General features: G+C 44.8%; 1 protein-coding gene across 2 annotated transcripts in view; it reads right to left on the reverse strand.

Annotated features, from left to right (window-relative positions):
- Nucleotides 1-20,143, reverse strand: part of PDE8B (phosphodiesterase 8B) — a 309,750-nt gene that overhangs the window by 110,393 nt on the left and 179,214 nt on the right. For both annotated transcript variants that reach the window (XM_063963660.1, XM_063963664.1), the window contains exon 2: nucleotides 34-93. In XM_063963660.1, coding sequence (XP_063819730.1) covers nucleotides 34-93 — 60 coding nt within the window. The remainder of the gene's footprint in view (nucleotides 1-33; nucleotides 94-20,143) is intronic.

A 20,143-nucleotide genomic window follows, 5' to 3' on the forward strand; every position in this document is an offset into this window, starting at 1 on the left:
ATCAAGCCTGTTAAACGGTGAAGAGGTTATTACCTGAACAGGACCCTGTGTTAGTCTCATAGGTCCCAGCCACAGTTCTGTTGATGATACCTGCTAAAAGAAAAGAATACGTGTTAACTTTTGGTGCCCATTTACTACTGTATAAGTACTGTAGGCTTGCCAAAATTTCCATTTAACCAGGGAAACCTATGATTTATACAGGCTCTGTGGCTGTCGAAATTCAAGCCTGGATGTCACCTGGTTTTAAGCAACCAACCAACCACGGAACCTGTGTAAATCTAAGGTGTCTCAGATTAATAGGATATTAAGGGTACAGTGACATTATGTAACAAGAAAACTGCCTCTGGTAACTGCAATAAATCAATCATATTCTGTACCAGGAATAAAGAAAGAAAGAGCAAGCAACTGTGCACCTGCGTAAAACAATGCTGCACTGCAGGTGGGGCAGATTTCAAATGTGCACAAAGATTTAAAGAAAGTAATGTACAAACTCAAATGTGTAGAATTAAAGCTGCCCAGCATTTATGGGCTACATGCAAAAGCTGCAGTATTTACCCTGCATGCAAACAGATGTATGTATTTGCACCCCTTGCAGTGCAACGTGGTTTGTCCATGTGCAGTTACTTGCTATTTCTTAATTTATTCCACAGTAAAGGGGGGTACTCACGGAGCGATATTCTAAGCAATCTGACTAGATTGCTTAGAATTTGAGCATTATCGCTCCGTGTGTACCCCCTACAGTGATAGCGATGCGCAGCCCCGTGCATCGCTATCGCTGCTGCTAGATTGGCCTGAAATGAGCGCCCCCCGTCTCCCCCCGCACGCTCAGCACAGATCGCGCTGTGCTGAGCGGCGGGAGAGATGTGTGCTGAGCGGTTCGCTCAGCACACATCTATCCCGCATCGGCCCGTCTATATGGGCCTTAAGAATCAGGCGCCCTTGTCTTTGCAATGTGAAAGCTATAGGAGCACGTTGGGTAGGAAATGCCGAAGGTCAGAAGACCGAATGCGGCATCACGATGCTTACAATCCCAACATGGGGAAAGTAAGTATACTTACCACAATGCCCCCCTACCCTTCCCTCCCCGCAGCCTGAACTTAACCCTCCACCACCCAGCCTAATCCTATCCCCCCTACCTGTAGACTAAACCTAACCCTCACTCCCGCTGCATCTAAACCCTAACCCTCCCTGGGGGTGCCTAAACCGAACCCCACCACCCTGCAGCCTAATCCTAACCCTCCCTTCCCCGCAGCCTAATCCTTACCTTTCCCCCGCAGCACAAACCTAAACCTCCCCCTCCACCCCCACAGCTTACCTGCCTGGCGGTCTGGTCCACGCTCGTTCAGGATGGTGTTCCTTGCCAGCATTTTAATCGATGTTGGGATTCCGGCATCTGTATTTCGACTGCCTGGATCCTGACCGGATCCCCATTGTTATACATAGCAAGCCGGGCTCTACTGGTATTGACATACCATCAGTCAAGATCCAGGAGCTCAGAATCCCGACACTCAAAATGCTGCTGGGTCCCGGTAAGTATTTTAACCCTGCTCCTAACCCACCCCTCCTGCAGCCTAACCCTGTCTGTCCCCTCCCGCAGCCTAACCCTAGTGCTTAACCCTAACACTAAAACCAGGGTGCGGATTGGTCATAGGGCTTACAGGGAAGATCCCTGGTGGGCCGACGCGCATGCAGGGCCTGTTTTGTTTGTTGACATGTGAGGGATGGTGCTGCCACCATGGTTGCCACTTCTACAAATTCTTCCAGGGCCACTTTCAGTAACCAAACTGCCCCTGTCCGACTTTAAAAGAAAGTGCAATGGAATATGCTAGCGCTACATAATTGTTAATAAATGAATTAATATATAGATGCTACAGCCAAGAATTATAAAACCTCTTGTTGTTACTGGGCCTTTTAAAGAGCAGTGGAAATTTGAAACAAATTGTAATACCAAAATCTATATTATACATTTTTTTTCCCTGTAGGGGCCAATTTGTTTTATTGTTTTCTGTGGGGACCAATGTGTGTGTTTTTTCCCTGTGGGGGTCAAATGTGTTTTATTTTTTTCTTGTGCAATGTTTATCATCTGCACTTGCGTCTGAGTTGCACCGTGCATGCATGCACCGCAATGGTGTTCATACAGAGTTGCAGTACCGAGTCAGACACACGCACCAAGAAGTGTATTAGAATGTGTTGGGCATTCCTGTGTGGTTACAGGGGGTTGGCTAATCAGATGCAGATGTAACATAATGTGGGCTTGTTGGAGAAAGTAGTTACATATAGAGACATTGAATCACTCACATTGGAGGCCATACTCAGACGGATGATCTGTATCTAGCATAGGGCTTGTGAAAGTTACAATGGTGCGAAGGATGGTGATGTCTAAAGATGCACAAAGCATGATGGCAGCATCTGTGGACACTGACAGTGGGCATCTCAGTCCTTGCATATTTGAAAGCACGGATGTACACCAGGGAAGGGCATTGTAGCGTCATTAGCATAAAGTCAAACCAGCAACTGCAGAAAAAGATGCAAGGAAGACCGCAACTGCGCCCAACTCAGAAACCTGTCCCCTCAACAGGCCCCACCCCCAATAGGGCTGCTTCCATAAATTTATTGGGCTGGTTTTCCATCCCAATCAGCCCCTGCCTAAAACCGACCCTGACCCTAATCCTAATACTCACCTTGGGCATCCATCGGCATTGTGAGCGACGGGATTCTGGTGTTTGGATTCTGACAGTCGGGAACCCAAATGCTGGGATCCTGACTACATCCTCTTCTAAACAACTCAATTACTAACAGTTAATTTTATAATCCAGAATTATACAGTAAATGTCCATGTGAATGCACTACTACAGATTTAAGACAAATGGGGTGGTATTCAATTCTTTTCACCCCTTTCCACACCTGTTCTGTTTATGCTAACAGGCGTGGTATCATAATTTCAGCTCGCTACCTCCGGGAAAGCAAGGCGCCCATCCCTTTATGTAGCTCAACCTGATTACTTTGGGCACAATATGCGCGATAACGGGGATCACTTTAGAAAGGAGATTGGGCGTGATATATCATTTGAATACCGCCCAAAGAGTCATTAGTCAATAAAATATTAAGGGTTCTACTTATTATAAGGTGAGGTGTCTTTTTTTGCACATGAGCGAGGCTGCGCATATGCACAAACTAAGCCAGTTAGGATGTACAAGAAGCTAGAGCGTTATCCAGTACTGCGCATGCCTGGGACACATGCAGCATGTACTGTATGTGCAGGACCTCCAAAGGAATGTCTCATCCAGGCATTGGGTGCCCACAAGATGGCATGTTTTTCAACAAACGTACTCTAGTTCTGCTTCATAAATTGAAGTACTCGGCCCCATTTTGCTCTATGGAGCGGCATAGAGCAAAATGAACAAATAAGACTCCTCATGATTTATCAACTATTTTCCGCTGTAGTTTTTGATTTCTTTTGCAAAAGAAAACAAAAACTACAGCAGAGAATAGTTGATAAATCATGAGGAGTCTTATTTGTTGATTTCTTTATTACTTTTACACATAACTACTGTACTAAAAAAAACAAGTATGATTTCAGAATATTGAAGCCAGATGGCAGAAATCCCAGGGCCGGTTCTACCCAAAGACATACCGTAAATAGTAATCTCCCCAGTTATATGAAGCACAAACTAAAGACTCAAATGAACTTGCAGCCCAGTAAAGAACAAATATCGCTTTCTATTAAATGATGATCAATAGACTACAGAAACATGCCACCAATTTACATGATTTGTGCAAGCTCCTCTATAAATGTACAATGGACCTTCCATTTTAGTGCAATGCCATTAAATACTGCCACATGATGATGTTAAATAAAACATTGATCAATAGTTGTATACAATTTATCCCACACAGCGATGATGCTTCAGTACAATTCCACATTCTGGCGCTATTGGTTTAGAGTTTGTATGTTCTCCCTGTTTTCACATTTGAGTTGCTCTGATTTCCTTCAACAGACCAAAGACTTAATTGGTTTCGGCCTAAATTGGATTTGTTTCCCAATAGCAGGGAAGTTAAATTGTAATTTCAACTGAATCAGGAACTAATATGTCTCATAAATATATTTATCATAGGAGGCATTTATTTAGGGCATTAAGGCTATAAGGCTCATTAATAAAAGTGCAAATAGCTGGTACTGTGTGCAAAAGCCATTGGGCGGCTGTGACCACATGGACTAATAGGAAGATAAAATTTTGTGGTGTTCCAACCACCCACAGTCTGTCTCACGGCTGTGAATGGGTAAAAGGGCCGTAAATGTTTTGTCCCTTTCATCACCACTATTGGGCCCCAATGGAGGCGCTGTACTTTGGTCTTACCACATTCATCCTGGTGCTCCTGGGTTAGATGCAAGAGGGCACTCCATTTTTTGGATCCAGTTACGATCCCAGCGGTCGGGATCCCGGTTGTGAAAATACCGATGCCGGAATCCCGACACTGATCGGAATGCCGGTGCCAGCATCCCTACATCCCGATCGATACCCTGCTGGTCCGCCATAGAGGTAAGCCACGGTGGGTGGTTTAGATTTAGGTTGTGGTGGGAGGGATGGTTAGGTTTAGGTTGCGGGGGGGGGGGGGTGGTGTTAGGCACCATCTTGGCTGTTTCTCCACCTAAACGGAGGTTTAGTCGCACCTATGTCACGATCCATGCAGGTTCTCCTCCATGCCTGGGGTGGTGCCCTCTGCTCTGGTGCTCAGCACTCTGCTCTGTATCTGCAGCTTGGTAATTAGCTGTTGCCACAGCTGTGAGCAGCACCTGAACTCACTATATAGGCCAGCCACACAGGCTCTCAGTTGCCAGTTCATCGTGTCAAGGTTGTCTCAGTTCCTGTTCCTGGTTATGCTGGTCTCTACTGCTAAAATCATCCATAGTACTGCCAGGCTCCAACACCTATCCTGTGTAGCTACTCTGCTACAGTGCAATCCCGTTATCCTGCTATGTTGCATACTCTACTACAGTGCTATCCTGTGATCCTGCTACAGTGCAATCCCGTTATCCTGCTACGTTGCATGCTCTACTACAGTGCTATCCTGTGATCCTGCTACAGTGCAATCCTGTCATCCTACTACGTTGCATACTCTACTACAGTGCTATTCTGCTATTCTGTGAACCTTCTACAGTGCAATCCTGTTACCCTGCATTCTGTGCTCAAGTGCATTCTGCTACAGTGCAATCCTGCAACCCTGCATTCTCTGCTCAAGTGCATCCTGCTATGGTGATAATCTTCTACAGTACAATCCTGCAGCCCTGCATTCTCTGCTCAAGTGCATCCTGCTACGGTGCTAACCTGCTACAGTGCAATCCTGCAACCATGCATTCTCTGCTCAAGTGCATCCTGCTACGGTGCTAATCTTCTACAGTACAATCCTGCAACCCTGCATTCTCTGCTCAAGTGCATCCTGCTATAGTGCTAATTCTGCTACAGAACAATCCTATTATAAGTGCCTTCACAGTCCACAGTGTCAAGGGTTTCCTCAGTCTACACTGTTTTCATGTAATCATAGTCTTTTAGTGTGTCCGTGTACTCACAGTCTCCTGGCATCCCGTGACCCCTCAGTTCCCAGCATCACAAGTCAGTTTCCAATCCCAGTATCACAAGTGTGTTCCCAAGTATCCAGTACTGCCAAGTACTTCCCAGACTCCCAGCATTGCAAGTGCAATTCCAGTTCTCCCTTTCATTTTGTGTTCTCCAATCATTCCTGGTTTTTACTTATTGTTTACAGTTGTACACTGCTTTACCCTGTATAAATAAACTTGCTATTGTACTGAGAACATCAGTCCCTGTGAATATGTTCCTACAGAGGGAATTCCAAACGGATTCTGACAACCTAGGCGATAGCTTAGGTTGCTGAGTTTAATCACGGATAAGTGCGCTGAGGCACGACTACATACTCAGCATGCAATACACATCTCCACCACTGGGTGGCTAATGCCCCACTAATCCAGTACTTTAGAGCATATAGCGGCGAAATGATCTACAGTACAAGGTCTGGCAAATGGTCAGTGACGACTGTAATGTTAATGTACACACAGACCAATGGTCAGACGGAGAGGGTCAATGAAAAAAAATATATATATATAGTTTATACAGACGCAAACTAACGTATTAAAACACTTGTCAATTGCCGTGTTACTGTATGTAAGCGTTCAAGTCCCGTAGACAAAGCAATAGAGTAAAAATTAATATAGTGTATGCAGACGCAACTAATGTGTGAAAGCAATAATGTAGTTAATTGACGTTAAAGTATGTACAGTATACTGTATGTTTTGTACAATATGAGCGTCCACTCCCTTAACGGCATTAACAAACACCAATGGGAATGAATCGCTGCTTACAGTACTTTTACAGATGAGCTTATGTATCTTCCATGAAGCGGCTAGACCTTGTGTAAAAATACATTGGCCATTGTGAAAGTACGTCGCGCGTGCGCACTGCGCCACATACGCATGCGCAGAAGTGCCAGATTTTTCCTTAATCGCAGCGCAGCAAACATTTTTGGCTGGCGATCAACTCGGAATAACCCCCTATATTGTTAACGATGCACACTCCTGCGGGTCATTAATGGAGTCCAATATATTTAGTTCCAGCCTTGAAATCTAAAGATATTGGACAAGATTGCATGATCGAGGATGTGGGTAAATGCCGTCACTGACTATATCGGTGACGATATTGTGCAGTGTGTATGTCCAATATCTTTTGCCTTGACGATGTCCCATCTTATGCGCACCGTCAAGTGTGTACCCAGCCATAGTTTGGGATTTTTGGGATATAAAGGACAATTTAATTCTTTCTCAGAGGGCATATTGTCTTTTTCCCCAAACAAAGAGTGCATGAATAATCTTACACAACATCTCATTGTAGAACTTGTAATACTGTAGGATGCGCTTTGATTCCTCTTGTTGCAGATTTGCAGAAAAGCATGTTTTAGGTGCACTTTAATTAATAATATGGAAAATTTAAAACACACATGTTAACCTGTTCCAATGTTCTCACTCACGATGACTAAAATTAGTCATAAGTGAAGAGTGCTAGTTTGCAGTCAGACAGGAGGCAATCAGGAGACCGCCTGTCGAGATCCCGGTGGTCACAATGCCGACACCAGCATCCCGACAGGCAGTGAAATGCTGCCGGAATACCGGTGCTACAGGCTTTTCTCCCATTGTGGATTTCACCCATAGAGGGAGAATAGATCATGGGGTGAGGGCAGCGAGCCACCGTGCCTGCTTAGTGGTGAGCACAGTGAATCCGCAACAGAGTTTCTTGTGCTCGCCCAGCTGCCAGCAGACTGGGGGCTGGGACCCCACCGGTAACAGGTATGTATTCCGTTTCTGCTGTCTGTAAATAAGCCTGTTTGTCTCTCTGCCGAGCCACCAGGAGATTGGTCGGGGCCGGCTCCAGTATAAGGGGAAGTTGGCGAGTGTGGGGACATTTTTTTTCCAACTATTTCTTTCCCTTAATTTATAACCAGAAGGACCTAAGCAGGGGCGTTTCAACAGAGGAGGGTACCCGTGTGCACGTCTGGGTGGGCCCCCTTCTCTGTACGGCGCTGCAGACATGGGCATTGTGCCGGAGTCTACTGCGCATGCGCAAGTCTCTGGAAACATGGCGTCCGGAGACCAATTTGGCTACCGCGCATGCGCGGCCGCCATTTTCACAGTGATTTCTACGCGATCGTAGCGCCCGACGCTGGACTCAGCAGTACAAGTAAAAGATAGTGATGAGGGCATAATAGAAATTAAGGATTTATGTGTGGAAGTGGAACAGGATGAGGGGTGATATGTGTATACTACTACTATCTGACACTGAAAATGAGGATTTTGATGATGTTGTTTGTGTAAGTCACCCACCAGTGACTGCAGTTCTTGCCCATAATAAAAAGAAAGCCATTGTGATGCCTGGGCATAAGACTAAAAAAGTCACCCTCTTTGGTGTGGGATTATGTTTACCCAAATCCTGTCTATTTGTGAAGGCATCTGCTCCATTTGTGAGGCCAAAGTTAGTAAAGGTTGGGTTGTTAGCCATCTAGGCACCTCTTCCATGTTACGTCATTGCGGCGAGTTCATGAAATTTATTTTTCAAGATTATAATGTAATTAACACCTTCATCATCAACCACCTCAATAGTGATCGGAGGTAGTCTTTCCTAAAAAATTGTCTTGTGGAGGCCCAAACAAAACAAGTACTTCAGCCACAAAAGTGTCAGTCCCTGTCGCTGAAGTGCTTGGCTTCTTAAACTGTCCTTTTTAATATATTTAACATAACGGTGGGAGGGAGGGCCCAAGGGCAATATCATATTGCACCAACTTTCATTTCTGCCACTTCTGTGTGGCAATGTTTCATAGATGTGCTATAACTGCCATGTGTTTGTGTCGCTGCTCTGTCGCTTAGTAAGTCAACCAGGTCGCTGTAGCCAAAGCCCAGTAATGGTGAAAACAATACCGTAAGTTGTGAGGTGGTCATAACTGACTGGAAATTAATGGTTTTTAGGTTAATAATACTCTAGGAACAAAAAAGGCATACATTAAGTGATTTTAGCTTTTTTTGTAAATTTTTGAAAAAAATCCAAATCCAAAACTATTAACGCGATTTGGCAAATCTAAATCCAAATCCAAAACCGGACAACGAATCAGAGCCAAATCCAAATCCAGCAATAATGGTCCAGCGCACATCTCTATGGAGAATAGATTCATAATTGTGCTGTTTCTCCTGGGACATCCACTAACGTGACTCCCGCTTGCAAATAGTCAAATTAGACCATATTTCTTATTTGCTCAAGTTACCTTCTATCCACCCAAACCACTTTAATGCGGACAAAGCCATACTACTTTTGGTTTCCATATCGCAAGTCTGCAAGAGGAACACCCAGGACTGTTGGCAGGTATCTTGGACTACATTGTAAATATATAGCAGCACCACTGCATTACACACGGAGTATCATTTTGCATACTGTGTACATTCACTATAGTCCAAGGAACCAAACAGTATATTTATAAGTTACACACCCAACCGCCAAGCCGTCATTGAGGTATATACACATCATGCTGTGGTATGTCTCTGGAATACATAAGGTTTATAAAGCTCTACGTGATTACATACAAAAAATAAACAAATTTAGCAAAACTCTACAAAAGTAGAATTTATTTCTGCGAAGAAGATGGATAATGTAAACTGAGTGAAATCCGGTCTTAAATAATAAATATAATTCTTCGCTGGCTTGTGGCTTCCATAATGCTCTCTTTATGGCATTGCGCTCTGCTTGTTCTGAAAATGGGAAACTGACAATACTGATAATGTTCTGCTCATCTACTTATTTCACTCATAACATAAAAATATTAAAAGTATACACAATGGAATTTATGTATTCATACACATCAGTAACTTTTAATGACTCTTGGATTTTTGTATGAATTCAGAAGTATGTAGGAAGCAATATCTAAATATCTCTGTGTAAATACAGCTGCTTCTATGTGGGAAAGGGCACGTCCGGACAACTGACACTAGAACAGTACAATGGCCCAGAAAGCATCAATCTCCTTTTACATCTTATTTTCTTACATCAATGAATCGATCTATATACAAATGTCAGTCTGTCGTGGTGTGTATGGGGTGTGGATCATTGAATCCAGTCAATGGTCAATAGGTCGACCCCCATATAGCATACCTCCCAAGTCCCAACTATCCCAATTTTTGCGGGACAGTCACGTTTTTTGGGACTGTCCCACCAGCGGGCCACAGTGTCCCGCGGTGGGGGCAGTTGGGAGGCTCCTGTCTTTCGCTGCCCGGCTAGCAGAGCAGCGGTAAATAGACACTGTGCACATGCGCACAGCATCTATTCACGGAGACAAAAGGGACTGGGGGCATGCCAGCAGCTCACAGAGTGTTGGCCATGCCCCCACAGTGACGGAAAACGGAGCATGGCTCGCGACTGCGGCATAACCTCAAACCCACGCCCCTTTTACTGAGGCCATGCACCCTTTTCTCGGGCGGGCGCATCCCTCTTTTTTTCTTCCTGAAAGTTGGGAGGTATGCATATAGTCGACATAGTCAAAAGGTCAACAGGGTCAAAAGTTCAACATGGAAATGTCAACAAAAGTAAGTTTTTTTTTTTCCATTTTTGGGTGTCATTTTCTATTTTAAACGACACATGAATAAAAACATGGCGTCTGAGTCGCTACTGCTGTGTCCATTCTGCATAGCCATAGACCTGCCGTTAGCTCTGCAAATAGGCTGTGAAAGTGTATGCAATTGAGTTGTGAGAGCTCCGGTGGGCGTCTATTGTCATTCCGGGCGCGCCAGCTTCACTTACTGACATTAGCGGTTCCGTAGCCTAGAGAATCGCAATCGCATTTGCATACAAACATAAATTAGACCCAAAGTACAGTAGATAGTACTAATAATATAATAAGATACACCTAAATAAACCTTGATACAATTACAGTAGTTGTTTTCAGTTACATAATTAATTGTAGATCAAATCAATTAAATTGTATGTATTTTATTTAAAACAAATCAGAGGATTCACAATTTGTTAGGGCATATACTTTATCATGAAGAAGGGTGTTCTCCCTTCACCCTGAACAACAAAGGATTACTGTATTAAATATTGCAGTATGCTTGTATCCAAAATAAAGAATAAAGAGACTTCTGTGGCTTGAGCCAAGTTTACGCCAAAGTAGAGTCACATTTATAGCTGAAGTGATAATGCTTTTACTAAACGGTTATTAAATGGAATTCCAAATGTATGCCCTTATTTATAAATGAGTGATACATTTCACTGTGAGTGATAAATTGCACCAGCCAATCAGCTCCTAACTGACATTTTTTTTCAAACACAGTCTGTGACATGGAAGTTAGGAGCTGATTGGCTGATGCAATTTATCACTCACAGTGAAATGTATCACTCACTGATAAATAAGGGCAATAGTAAGAAGCAAGCCAAAAATAATGTAATAAATGTACAGTTGGATGCATGTACACCCGGAGGTCAGTAAGAAAAGGCATATTTACATGTATATGTTCAGTTGGACGCAATGCGTCCAGCTCTAAACACTAGCATATGCATCAGGTTTGTGTCAGGAGTAAGTGTGCTTACTTACACACCACAATAGCATAAGATAGTGTAAGATAGATGTAGGTTGACTGTGTTAGTAGCAGTAAATGCAATGGTCACATTACCCTACTGGTAGACAATATAATAATGTAATGAAGGGTTATATGAACGAAGAGAATAGCATTGGTTATTATCAAGAGTGAAAATAATTACCATCTAAAATTCCATCTTTAACATTGAATGGTAATCTTTCCTTGAGAAAAATTAAGTACAGGTTGAGTATCCCTTATCCAAAATTCTTGGGACCAGAAGTATTTTGGATCTCGGATTGTTCAGTATTTTGGAATAATTGCATACCATAATGAGATATCATGGTGATGGGACCTAAGTCTAAGCACAGAAAGGGTCATTCAGAGTTGTTCGCTCGTTATTTTTTTGTCGCAACGGAGCGAATAGTCGCTAATGCGCATGCGCAATGTCCGCAGTGCGACTGCGCCAAGTAAATTTGCTATGCATTTAGGAATTTAACTCACGGCATTACGAGGTTTTTTCTTCGTTCTGGTGATCGTAATGTGATTGACAGGAAGTAGGTGTTTCTGGGCGGAAACAGGCCGTTTTATGGGTGTGTGCGAAAAAACGCTACCGTTTCTGGGGAAAACGCGGGAGTGGCTGGAGAAACGGAGGAGTGTCTAGGCGAACGCTGGGTGTGTTTGTGACGTCAAACCAGGAACGACAAGCACTGAACTGATCGCAGATGCCGAGTAAGTCTGGAGCTACTCAGAAACTGCTAAGAAGTGTCTATTCGCAATTCTGCTAATCTCTCGTTCGCAATTTTGATAAGCTAAGATTCACTCCCAGTAGGCGGCGGCTTAGCGTGTGCAAAGCTGCTAAAAGCAGCTTGCGAGCGAACAACTCGGAATGACCCCCAGAATGCATTTATGTTTCATGTACACCTTATACACACAGCCTGGAGGTAATTTTAGCCAATATTTTTAATAACTTTGTGCATTAAACAAGGTTTCTGTATATTGAGTAATCATAAAACAAAGGTTTCACTATCTCACTCAAAAAATTCCGTATTTCGGAATATTCCGTATTTCGGAATATTTGGATATGGGATACTCAACCTGTAATGCATATAATATGTCTGCAACCTCGTATAATATAGCAGGCACAACAAAGTACTATCAGCTAGAGGGGTCAATCCATAATCAACTAGTGATGAGCGGGTTCGGTTCGTCGGAATCCGAACCCCACGAACTTCACCCTTTTTACACGGTTCCGAGGCAGATTCGAATCTTCCCGCCTTGCTCGGTTTACCCGAGCGCGCCCGAACGTCATCATCCCGCTGTCGGATTCTCGCGAGATTCGGATTCTATATAAAGCCGCGCGTCGCCGCCATTTTTCACTCGTGCATTGGTAATGATAGTGAGAGGACGTGGCTGGCGTTCTCTCACTTTGTTTCAGGGGGCTGCAGTGCAAATATCTTTATTCTGGAGACCAGCAGTATTATAGGAGGAGTACAGTGCAGAGTTTTGCTGACCAGTGACCACCAGTATACGTTGTCTGCCTGAAAAACGCTCCATATCTGTGCTCAGTGTGCTGCATATATCTGTGCTCACACTGCTTTATTGTGGGGACTGGGGACCAGCAGTATTATATAGGAGGAGTACAGTGCAGAGTTTTGCTGACCAGTGACCACCAGTATACGTTGTCTTCCTGAAAAATGCTCCATATCTGTGCTCAGTGTGCTGCATATATCTGTGCTCACACTGCTTTATTGTGGGGACTGGGGACCAGCAGTATTATATAGGAGGAGTACAGTGCAGAGTTTTGCTGACCAGTAACCACCAGTATACGTTGTCTGCCTGAAAAACCCTCCATATCTGTGCTCAGTGTGCTGCATATATCTGTGCTCACACTGCCTTATTGTGGGGACTGGGGACCAGCAGTATTATATAGGAGTACAGTGCAGAGTTTTGCTGACCAGTGACCACCAGTATTATACGTTGTCTGCCTGAAAAACGCTTCATATCTGTGCTCAGTGTGCTGCATATATCTGTGCTCACACTGCTTTATTGTGGGGACTGGGGACCAGCAGTATTATATAGGAGGAGTACAGTGCAGAGTTTTGCTGACCAGTGACCACCAGTATACGTTGTCTGCCTGAAAAACGCTCCATATCTGTGCTCAGTGTGCTGCATATATCTGTGCTCACACTGCTTTATTGTGGGGACTGGGGACCAGCAGTACTATATAGGAGTACAGTGCAGAGTTTTGCTGACCAATGACCACTAGTATTATACTTTGTCTGCCTGAAAAACGCTCCATATCTGTGCTCATTGTGCTGCATATATCTGTGCTCACACTGCTTTATTGTGGGGACTGGGGACCAGCAGTATTATATAGGAGGAGTACAGTGCAGAGTTTTGCTGACCAGTGACCACCAGTATACGTTGTCTGCCTGAAAAACGCTCCATATCTGTGCTCAGTGTGCTGCATATATCTGTGCTCACACTGCTTTATTGTGGGGACTGGGGACCAGCAGTATTATATAGGAGGAGTACAGTGCAGAGTTTTGCTGACCAGTGACCACCAGTATACGTTGTCTGCCTGAAAAATGCTCCATATCTGTGCTCAGTGTGCTGCATATATCTGTGCTCACACTGCTTTATTGTGGGGACTGGGGACCAGCAGTATTATATAGGAGGAGTACAGTGCAGAGTTTTGCTGACCAGTGACCACCAGTATTATACGTTGATCTATTACTGGCATATAATTCTACACATTAAAAAATGGAGAACAAAAATGTGGAGGGTAAAATAGGGAAAGATCAAGATCCACTTCCACCTCGTGCTGAAGCTGCTGCCACTAGTCATGGCCGAGACGATGAAATGCCATCAACGTCGTCTGCCAAGGCCGATGCACAATGTCATAGTAGAGAGCATGTAAAATCCAAAAAAATAAAGCTCAGTAAAATGACCCAAAAATCTAAATCAAAATCGTCTGAGGAGAAGCGTAAACTTGCCAATGTGCCATTTACGACACGGAGTGGCAAGGAACGGCTGAGGTCCTGGCCTATGTTCAAGGCTAGTGGTTCAGCTTCACCTGAGGATGGAAGCACTCATCCTCCTGCTAGAAAACTTAAAAGAGTTAAGATGGCAAAAGCACAGTAAAGAACTGTGCGTTCTTCTAAATCACAAATCCCCAAGGAGAGTCCAATTGTGTCGTTTGCGATGCCTGACCTTCCCAACACTGGACGGGAAGAGGTTGCGCCTTCCACCATTTGCACGCCCCCTGCAAGTGCTGGAAGGAGCACCCGCAGTCCAGTTCCTGATAGTCAAATTGAAGATGTCACTGTTGAAGTACACCAGGATGAGGATATGGGTGTTGCTGGCGCTGGGGAGGAAATTGACAAGGAGGATTCTGATGGTGAGGTGGTTTGTTTAAGTCAGGCACCCGGGGAGACACCTGTTGTCCGTGGGACGAATATGGCCATTGACATGCCTGGTCAAAATACAAAAAAAATCACCTCTTCGGTGTGGAATTATTTCAACAGAAATGCGGACAACTGGTGTCAAGCCGTGTGTTGCCTTTGTCAAGCTGTAATAAGTAGGGGTAAGGACGTTAACCACCTAGGAACATCCTCCCTTATACGTCACCTGGACCGCATTCATCAGAAGTCAGTGACAAGTTAAAAAACTTTGGATGACAGCGGAAGCAGTCCACTGACCACTAAATCCCTTCCTCTTGTAACCAAGCTCCTGCAAACAACACCACCAACTCCCTCAGTGTCAATTTCCTCCTTAGACAGGAAAGCCAATAGTCCTGCAGGCCATGTCACTGTCAAGTCTGACGAGTCCTCTCCTGCCTGGGATTCCTCCGATGCATCCTTGAGTGTAACGCCTACTGCTGCTGGCGCTGCTGTTGTTGCTGCTGGGAGTCGATCGTCATCCCAGAGGGGAAGTCGGAAGACCACTTGTACTACTTCCAGTAAGCAATTGACTGTCCAACAGTCCTTTGCGAGGAAGATGAAATATCACAGCAGTCATCCTGCTGCAAAGCGGATAACTCAGGCCTTGGCAGCCTGGGTGGTGAGAAACGTGTTTCCGGTATCCACCGTTAATTCACAGGCAACTAGAGACTTGATTGAGGTACTGTGTCCCCGGTACCAAATACCATCTAGGTTCCATTTCTCTAGGCAGGCGATACCGAAAATGTACACAGATGTCAGAAAAAGAGTCACCAGTGTCCTAAAAAATGCAGTTGTACCCAATGTCCACTTAACCACGGACATGTGGACAAGTGGAGCAGGGCAGACTCAGGATTATATGACTGTGACAGCCCACTGGGTAGATGTATTGCCTCCCGCAGCAAGAACAGCAGCGGCGGCACCAGTAGCAGCATCTCGCAAACGCCAACTCGTTCCTAGGCAGGCTACGCTTTGTATCACCGCTTCCCATAAGAGGCACACAGCTGACAACCTCTTACGGAAACTGAGGAACATCATCGCAGAATGGCTTACCCCAATTGGACTCTCCAGGGGATTTGTGACATCGGACAACGCCACCAATATTGTGCGTGCATTACATCTGTGCAAATTCCAGCACGTCCCATGTTTTGCACATACATTGAATTTGGTGGTGCAGAATTATTTAAAAAACGTCAGGGGCGTGCAAGAGTTGCTGTCGGTGGCCCGAAGAATTGCGGGCCACTTTCGGCATTCAGCCACCGCGTGCCGAAGACTGGAGCACCAGCAAACACTCCTGAACCTGCCCTGCCATCATCTGAAGCAAGAGGTGGTATCGAGGTGGAATTCAACCCTCTATATGCTTCAGAGGATGGAGGAGCAGCAAAAGGCCATTCAAGCCTATACATCTGCCTACGAATGCACCTGACTCAAGCGCAGTGGAGAATTATTTCAACGTTGAACCCTTTGAACTTGCCACACGTGAAGTCAGTTCAGACACTGCCAGCCTGAGTCAGGTCATTCCCCTCATCAGGCTTTTGCAGAAGAAGCTGGAGACATTGAAGGAGGAGCTAAAACAGAGCGATTCCGCTAGGCATGTGGGACTTGTGGATGGAGCCCTTAATTCGCTTAACCAGGATTCACGGGTGGTCAATCTGTTGAAATCAGAGCACTACATTTTGGCCACCATGCTCGATCCTAGATTTAAAACCTACATTGTATCTCTCTTTCCGGCAGACACAAGTCTGCAGAGGTTCAAAGACCTGCTGGTGAGAAAATTGTCAAGTCAAGCGGAACGTGACCCGTCAACAGCTCCTCCTTCACATTCTCCCGCAACTGGGGGTGCGAGGAAAAGGCCCAGAATTCCGAGCCCACCCGCTGGCGGTGATGCAGGGCAGTCTGGAGCGAGTGCTGACATCTGGTCCGGACTGAAGGACCTGCCAACGATTACTGACATGTCGTCTACTGTCACTGCATATGATTCTGTCACCATTGAAAGAATGGTGGAGGAATATATGAGTGACCGCATCCAAGTAGGCACGTCAGACAGTCCGTACGTATACTGGCAGGAAAAAGAGGCAATTTGGAGGCCCTTGCAGAAACTGGCTTTATTTTACCTAAGTTGCCCCCCCCCCCCCTCCAGTGTGTACTCCGAAAAAGTGTTTAGTGCAGCCGCTCACCTTGTCAGCAATCGGCGTACGAGGTTACTTCCAGAAAATGTGGAGAAGATGATGTTCATCAAAATGAATTATAATCAATTCCTCCGTGGAGACATTCACCAGCAGCAATTGCCTCCAGAAAGTACACAGGGACCTGAGATGGTGGATTCCAGTGGGGACGAATTAATAATCTGTGAGGAGGGGGATGTACACAGTGAAAGGGGTGAGGAATCGGACGATGAGGAGGAGGTGGACATCTTGCCTCTGTAGAGCCAGTTTGTGCAAGGAGAGATTGATTGCTTCTTTTTTGGTGGGGGCCCAAACCAACCAGTCATTTCAGTCACAGTCGTGTGGCAGACCCTGTCGCTGAAATGATGGGTTCGTTAAAGTGTGCATGTCCTGTTTATACAACATAAGGGTGGGTGGGAGGGCCCAAAGACAATTCCATCTTGCACCTCTTTTTTCTTTAATTTTTCTTTGCATCATGTGCTGTTTGGGGACTATTTTTTTGAAGTGCCATCCTGTCTGACACTGCAGTGCCACTGCTAGATGGGCCAGGTGTTTGTGTCGGCCACTTGGGTCGCTTAGCTTAGCCATCCAGCGACCTTGGTGCACCTCTTTTTTTTCTTTGCATCATGTGCTGTTTGGGGACTATTTTTTTGAAGTGCCATCCTGTCTGACACTGCAGTGCCACTCCTAGATGGGCCAGGTGTTTGTGTCGGCCACTTGGGTCGCTTAGCTTAGTCATCCAGCGACCTCGGTGCAAATTTTAGGACTAAAAATAATATTGTGAGGTGTGAGGTGTTCAGAATAGACTGAAAATTAGTGGAAATTATGGTTATTGAGGTTAATAATACTATGGGATCAAAATGACCCCCAAATTCTATGATTTAAGCTATTTTTGAGGGGTTTTTGTAAAAAAACACCCGAATCCAAAACACACCCGAATCCGACAAAAAAATTTCAGGGAGGTTTTGCCAAAACGCGTCCGAATCCAAAACACGGCCGCGGAACCGAATCCAAAACCAAAACACAAAACCCGAAAATTTCCGGTGCACATCACTACAATCAACCAATAAGAAGTGGCTGGAGAGTGCTTCCGATCATCATCATTATTATTCCATCTCACTTCAGCAGGCTTCCAGGTGCAGATTTGTTAAATGGCAATAGCATAGGCGGACAGCTGGTGGTACAGGAACACCCGCTGTCCCACATAAATGTGCAGTAAATATCTTTCCCATGCTATCAAAGGAGAGACCCAGCGATGGCCACTACAGGCTGCTCATTAAATAGGAAGCCCTGGGGCCAAGGGCACGCTCACCCACATGAATGGGACACCCTAAAATGTAGGGTACAGGCAGGCAGAGGCATTATGATTTGCTTTATCATTTATAATGCTGAGGATTTAAAACCAGTGGGAGATTGACAGCGGTTGAGTAAGAAGGATTTATTTTACAGTGACTGGTCTTCATGCAACACAAGAATTCCACAGACTCCACTTCTATTATTCAGTAATAACCCTGGAACCTGCTGCTAGTACAGTGGTTCACAAACTTTTTTTGAGTCACGGCGCCCTAGAGTATCAGAATGTTTTTCATGGCACCCCTAGGCCAAAAATGTCTTATTGAGAAATTTAGAAAGAAATAATAATTCAGTAAGCAGTGTTTGTATGTCATCCTTAGGTTCTATTGTGCGGTGAGGGACAGGATTTGTTTCTGTTTGTCCACATTATTTTAGGATTAGCAGCCACCAGCACCGGCTTTGACTATTACATTGACCATAAATAATTTGACTTGGAGCTGAACCACCAATCCCAGGGTGGCACGGCACACAGTTTGAAAACCACCGTGCTAGTGTATTAAGCTGCACTACTCACATAACCAATCTGTGTACTCCACCAGTAAGTGTGCTTTCTTCTATCTGTGTTTCTTCCGCCTATCAGTACAATGCTTCTCCTACTTGCGTGTCAGCTCCGTCTACTTTCACAGACTCCTTCTGCAGTTTCTGTGGCTCCGACTACATTTTCATCATGCATTTGCTCCACCTACCACCGATGGTGCTAGACATAACAATGTGCAAGCCCCGTTTACTTTGTGTTGACTCTTCCTGAAGCATCTAGTTGCCTAAAAAGCAGTTGTTAATCCTTGTGGACAAGTACAATATATAGTTATTTAATCTGTATTACGTCTCTTTGCCGTTCTGAATCCACACTTTTGGGTATACAGATATCACAACTAAACCACACAGTGGAACATGGTCGCCCAATTTCCCATTGTAAATTGTGATTTTTGCTTTTGACAGCAATTTTCTCTAAAGGACTTTGGAAGAGAAATGATACAACAGGTGTTGAGCAAGAAAAGGCGATATATTATTGTTTGTGAGCAAAAGAAGGTGGACCCTAACTGGCCATGACTCAAAGTGGGTAATTCAGATCTTATCGCTAGGAAGCGATTTTTGCAGTCCTGCGTTTAGATAGTCGCTGCCTACAGGGGGAGTGTATTTTCGCTGTGCAAGTGTGCAAACGCATGTGTAGCAGAGCTGCACACTGATTTCATGCCGTCACTGCGCAGCAAAGGACTTACTCATCTGCTGCGATCACTTCAGCCTGTTCGGACCCGGATTTGAGGTCAGGCACCCTCCCTTCAAACGCTTGGACACGCTCTTAAAAAAGGTCAGTTGCCACCCACAAACGCCCTATTCCTGTCAATCTCCTTGCGAACGCCCATGCAAATGGATCCTTCGCACAAATCCGTCGCTGACCGCCGATCCCCTTTGCATTCGTGTGACGAGCTGGCGCAGTGCAGTGCATACGCAGTGCGGTTCTGATCGCCCACTGTGTGAAAACGCACAGCAGCGATCAGATCTGAATTAGCCCCAAGACCACAATCATATGTTCCTTCCAATCCTGACACTCCCCAAGGCCATTGCTGACATGAAGAAAGGCGAGACCCTGCTCTCATTTGGCACATTTTCAGGATAAGCAGACAAAAGGTTCTTGATCATTATGAGATCATCTACGCCAATGTCTATCTCTGTCACTGGCAAACACTGCAAGTGACAATTGACACTTTTTTAAATCTCTAGGATCCGTGTTATTGAAGAATGCTGTTCTGATATTAATAACTAATATAAAACTGGCCTGATTATGACTGCATTTTTTTTATTTGCGCTGTCAGGGAAATGGGACACATGAAACAGTAGCACAATAGACTTTATTTACTACCCTGGTGCTGTGATTTGGACCTTGCATTAGACTAAACTGTACGGAGCGGGTACAAACATCATTAAAATAAAGTGGTGAAGATTCCTGTCTGTTGTCAATCCTCTGCCAGCCATGAGTTTATTGCTAATTGATCAATGGACGTTATAGACTTTTGCTTTTGTCAGATAATTGTCCTGCTATATGAAAATCAGTTTAATTATCC

Source organism: Pseudophryne corroboree, chromosome 1 (assembly GCF_028390025.1).
Source record: "Pseudophryne corroboree isolate aPseCor3 chromosome 1, aPseCor3.hap2, whole genome shotgun sequence".
Taxonomy (NCBI): domain Eukaryota; kingdom Metazoa; phylum Chordata; class Amphibia; order Anura; family Myobatrachidae; genus Pseudophryne; species Pseudophryne corroboree.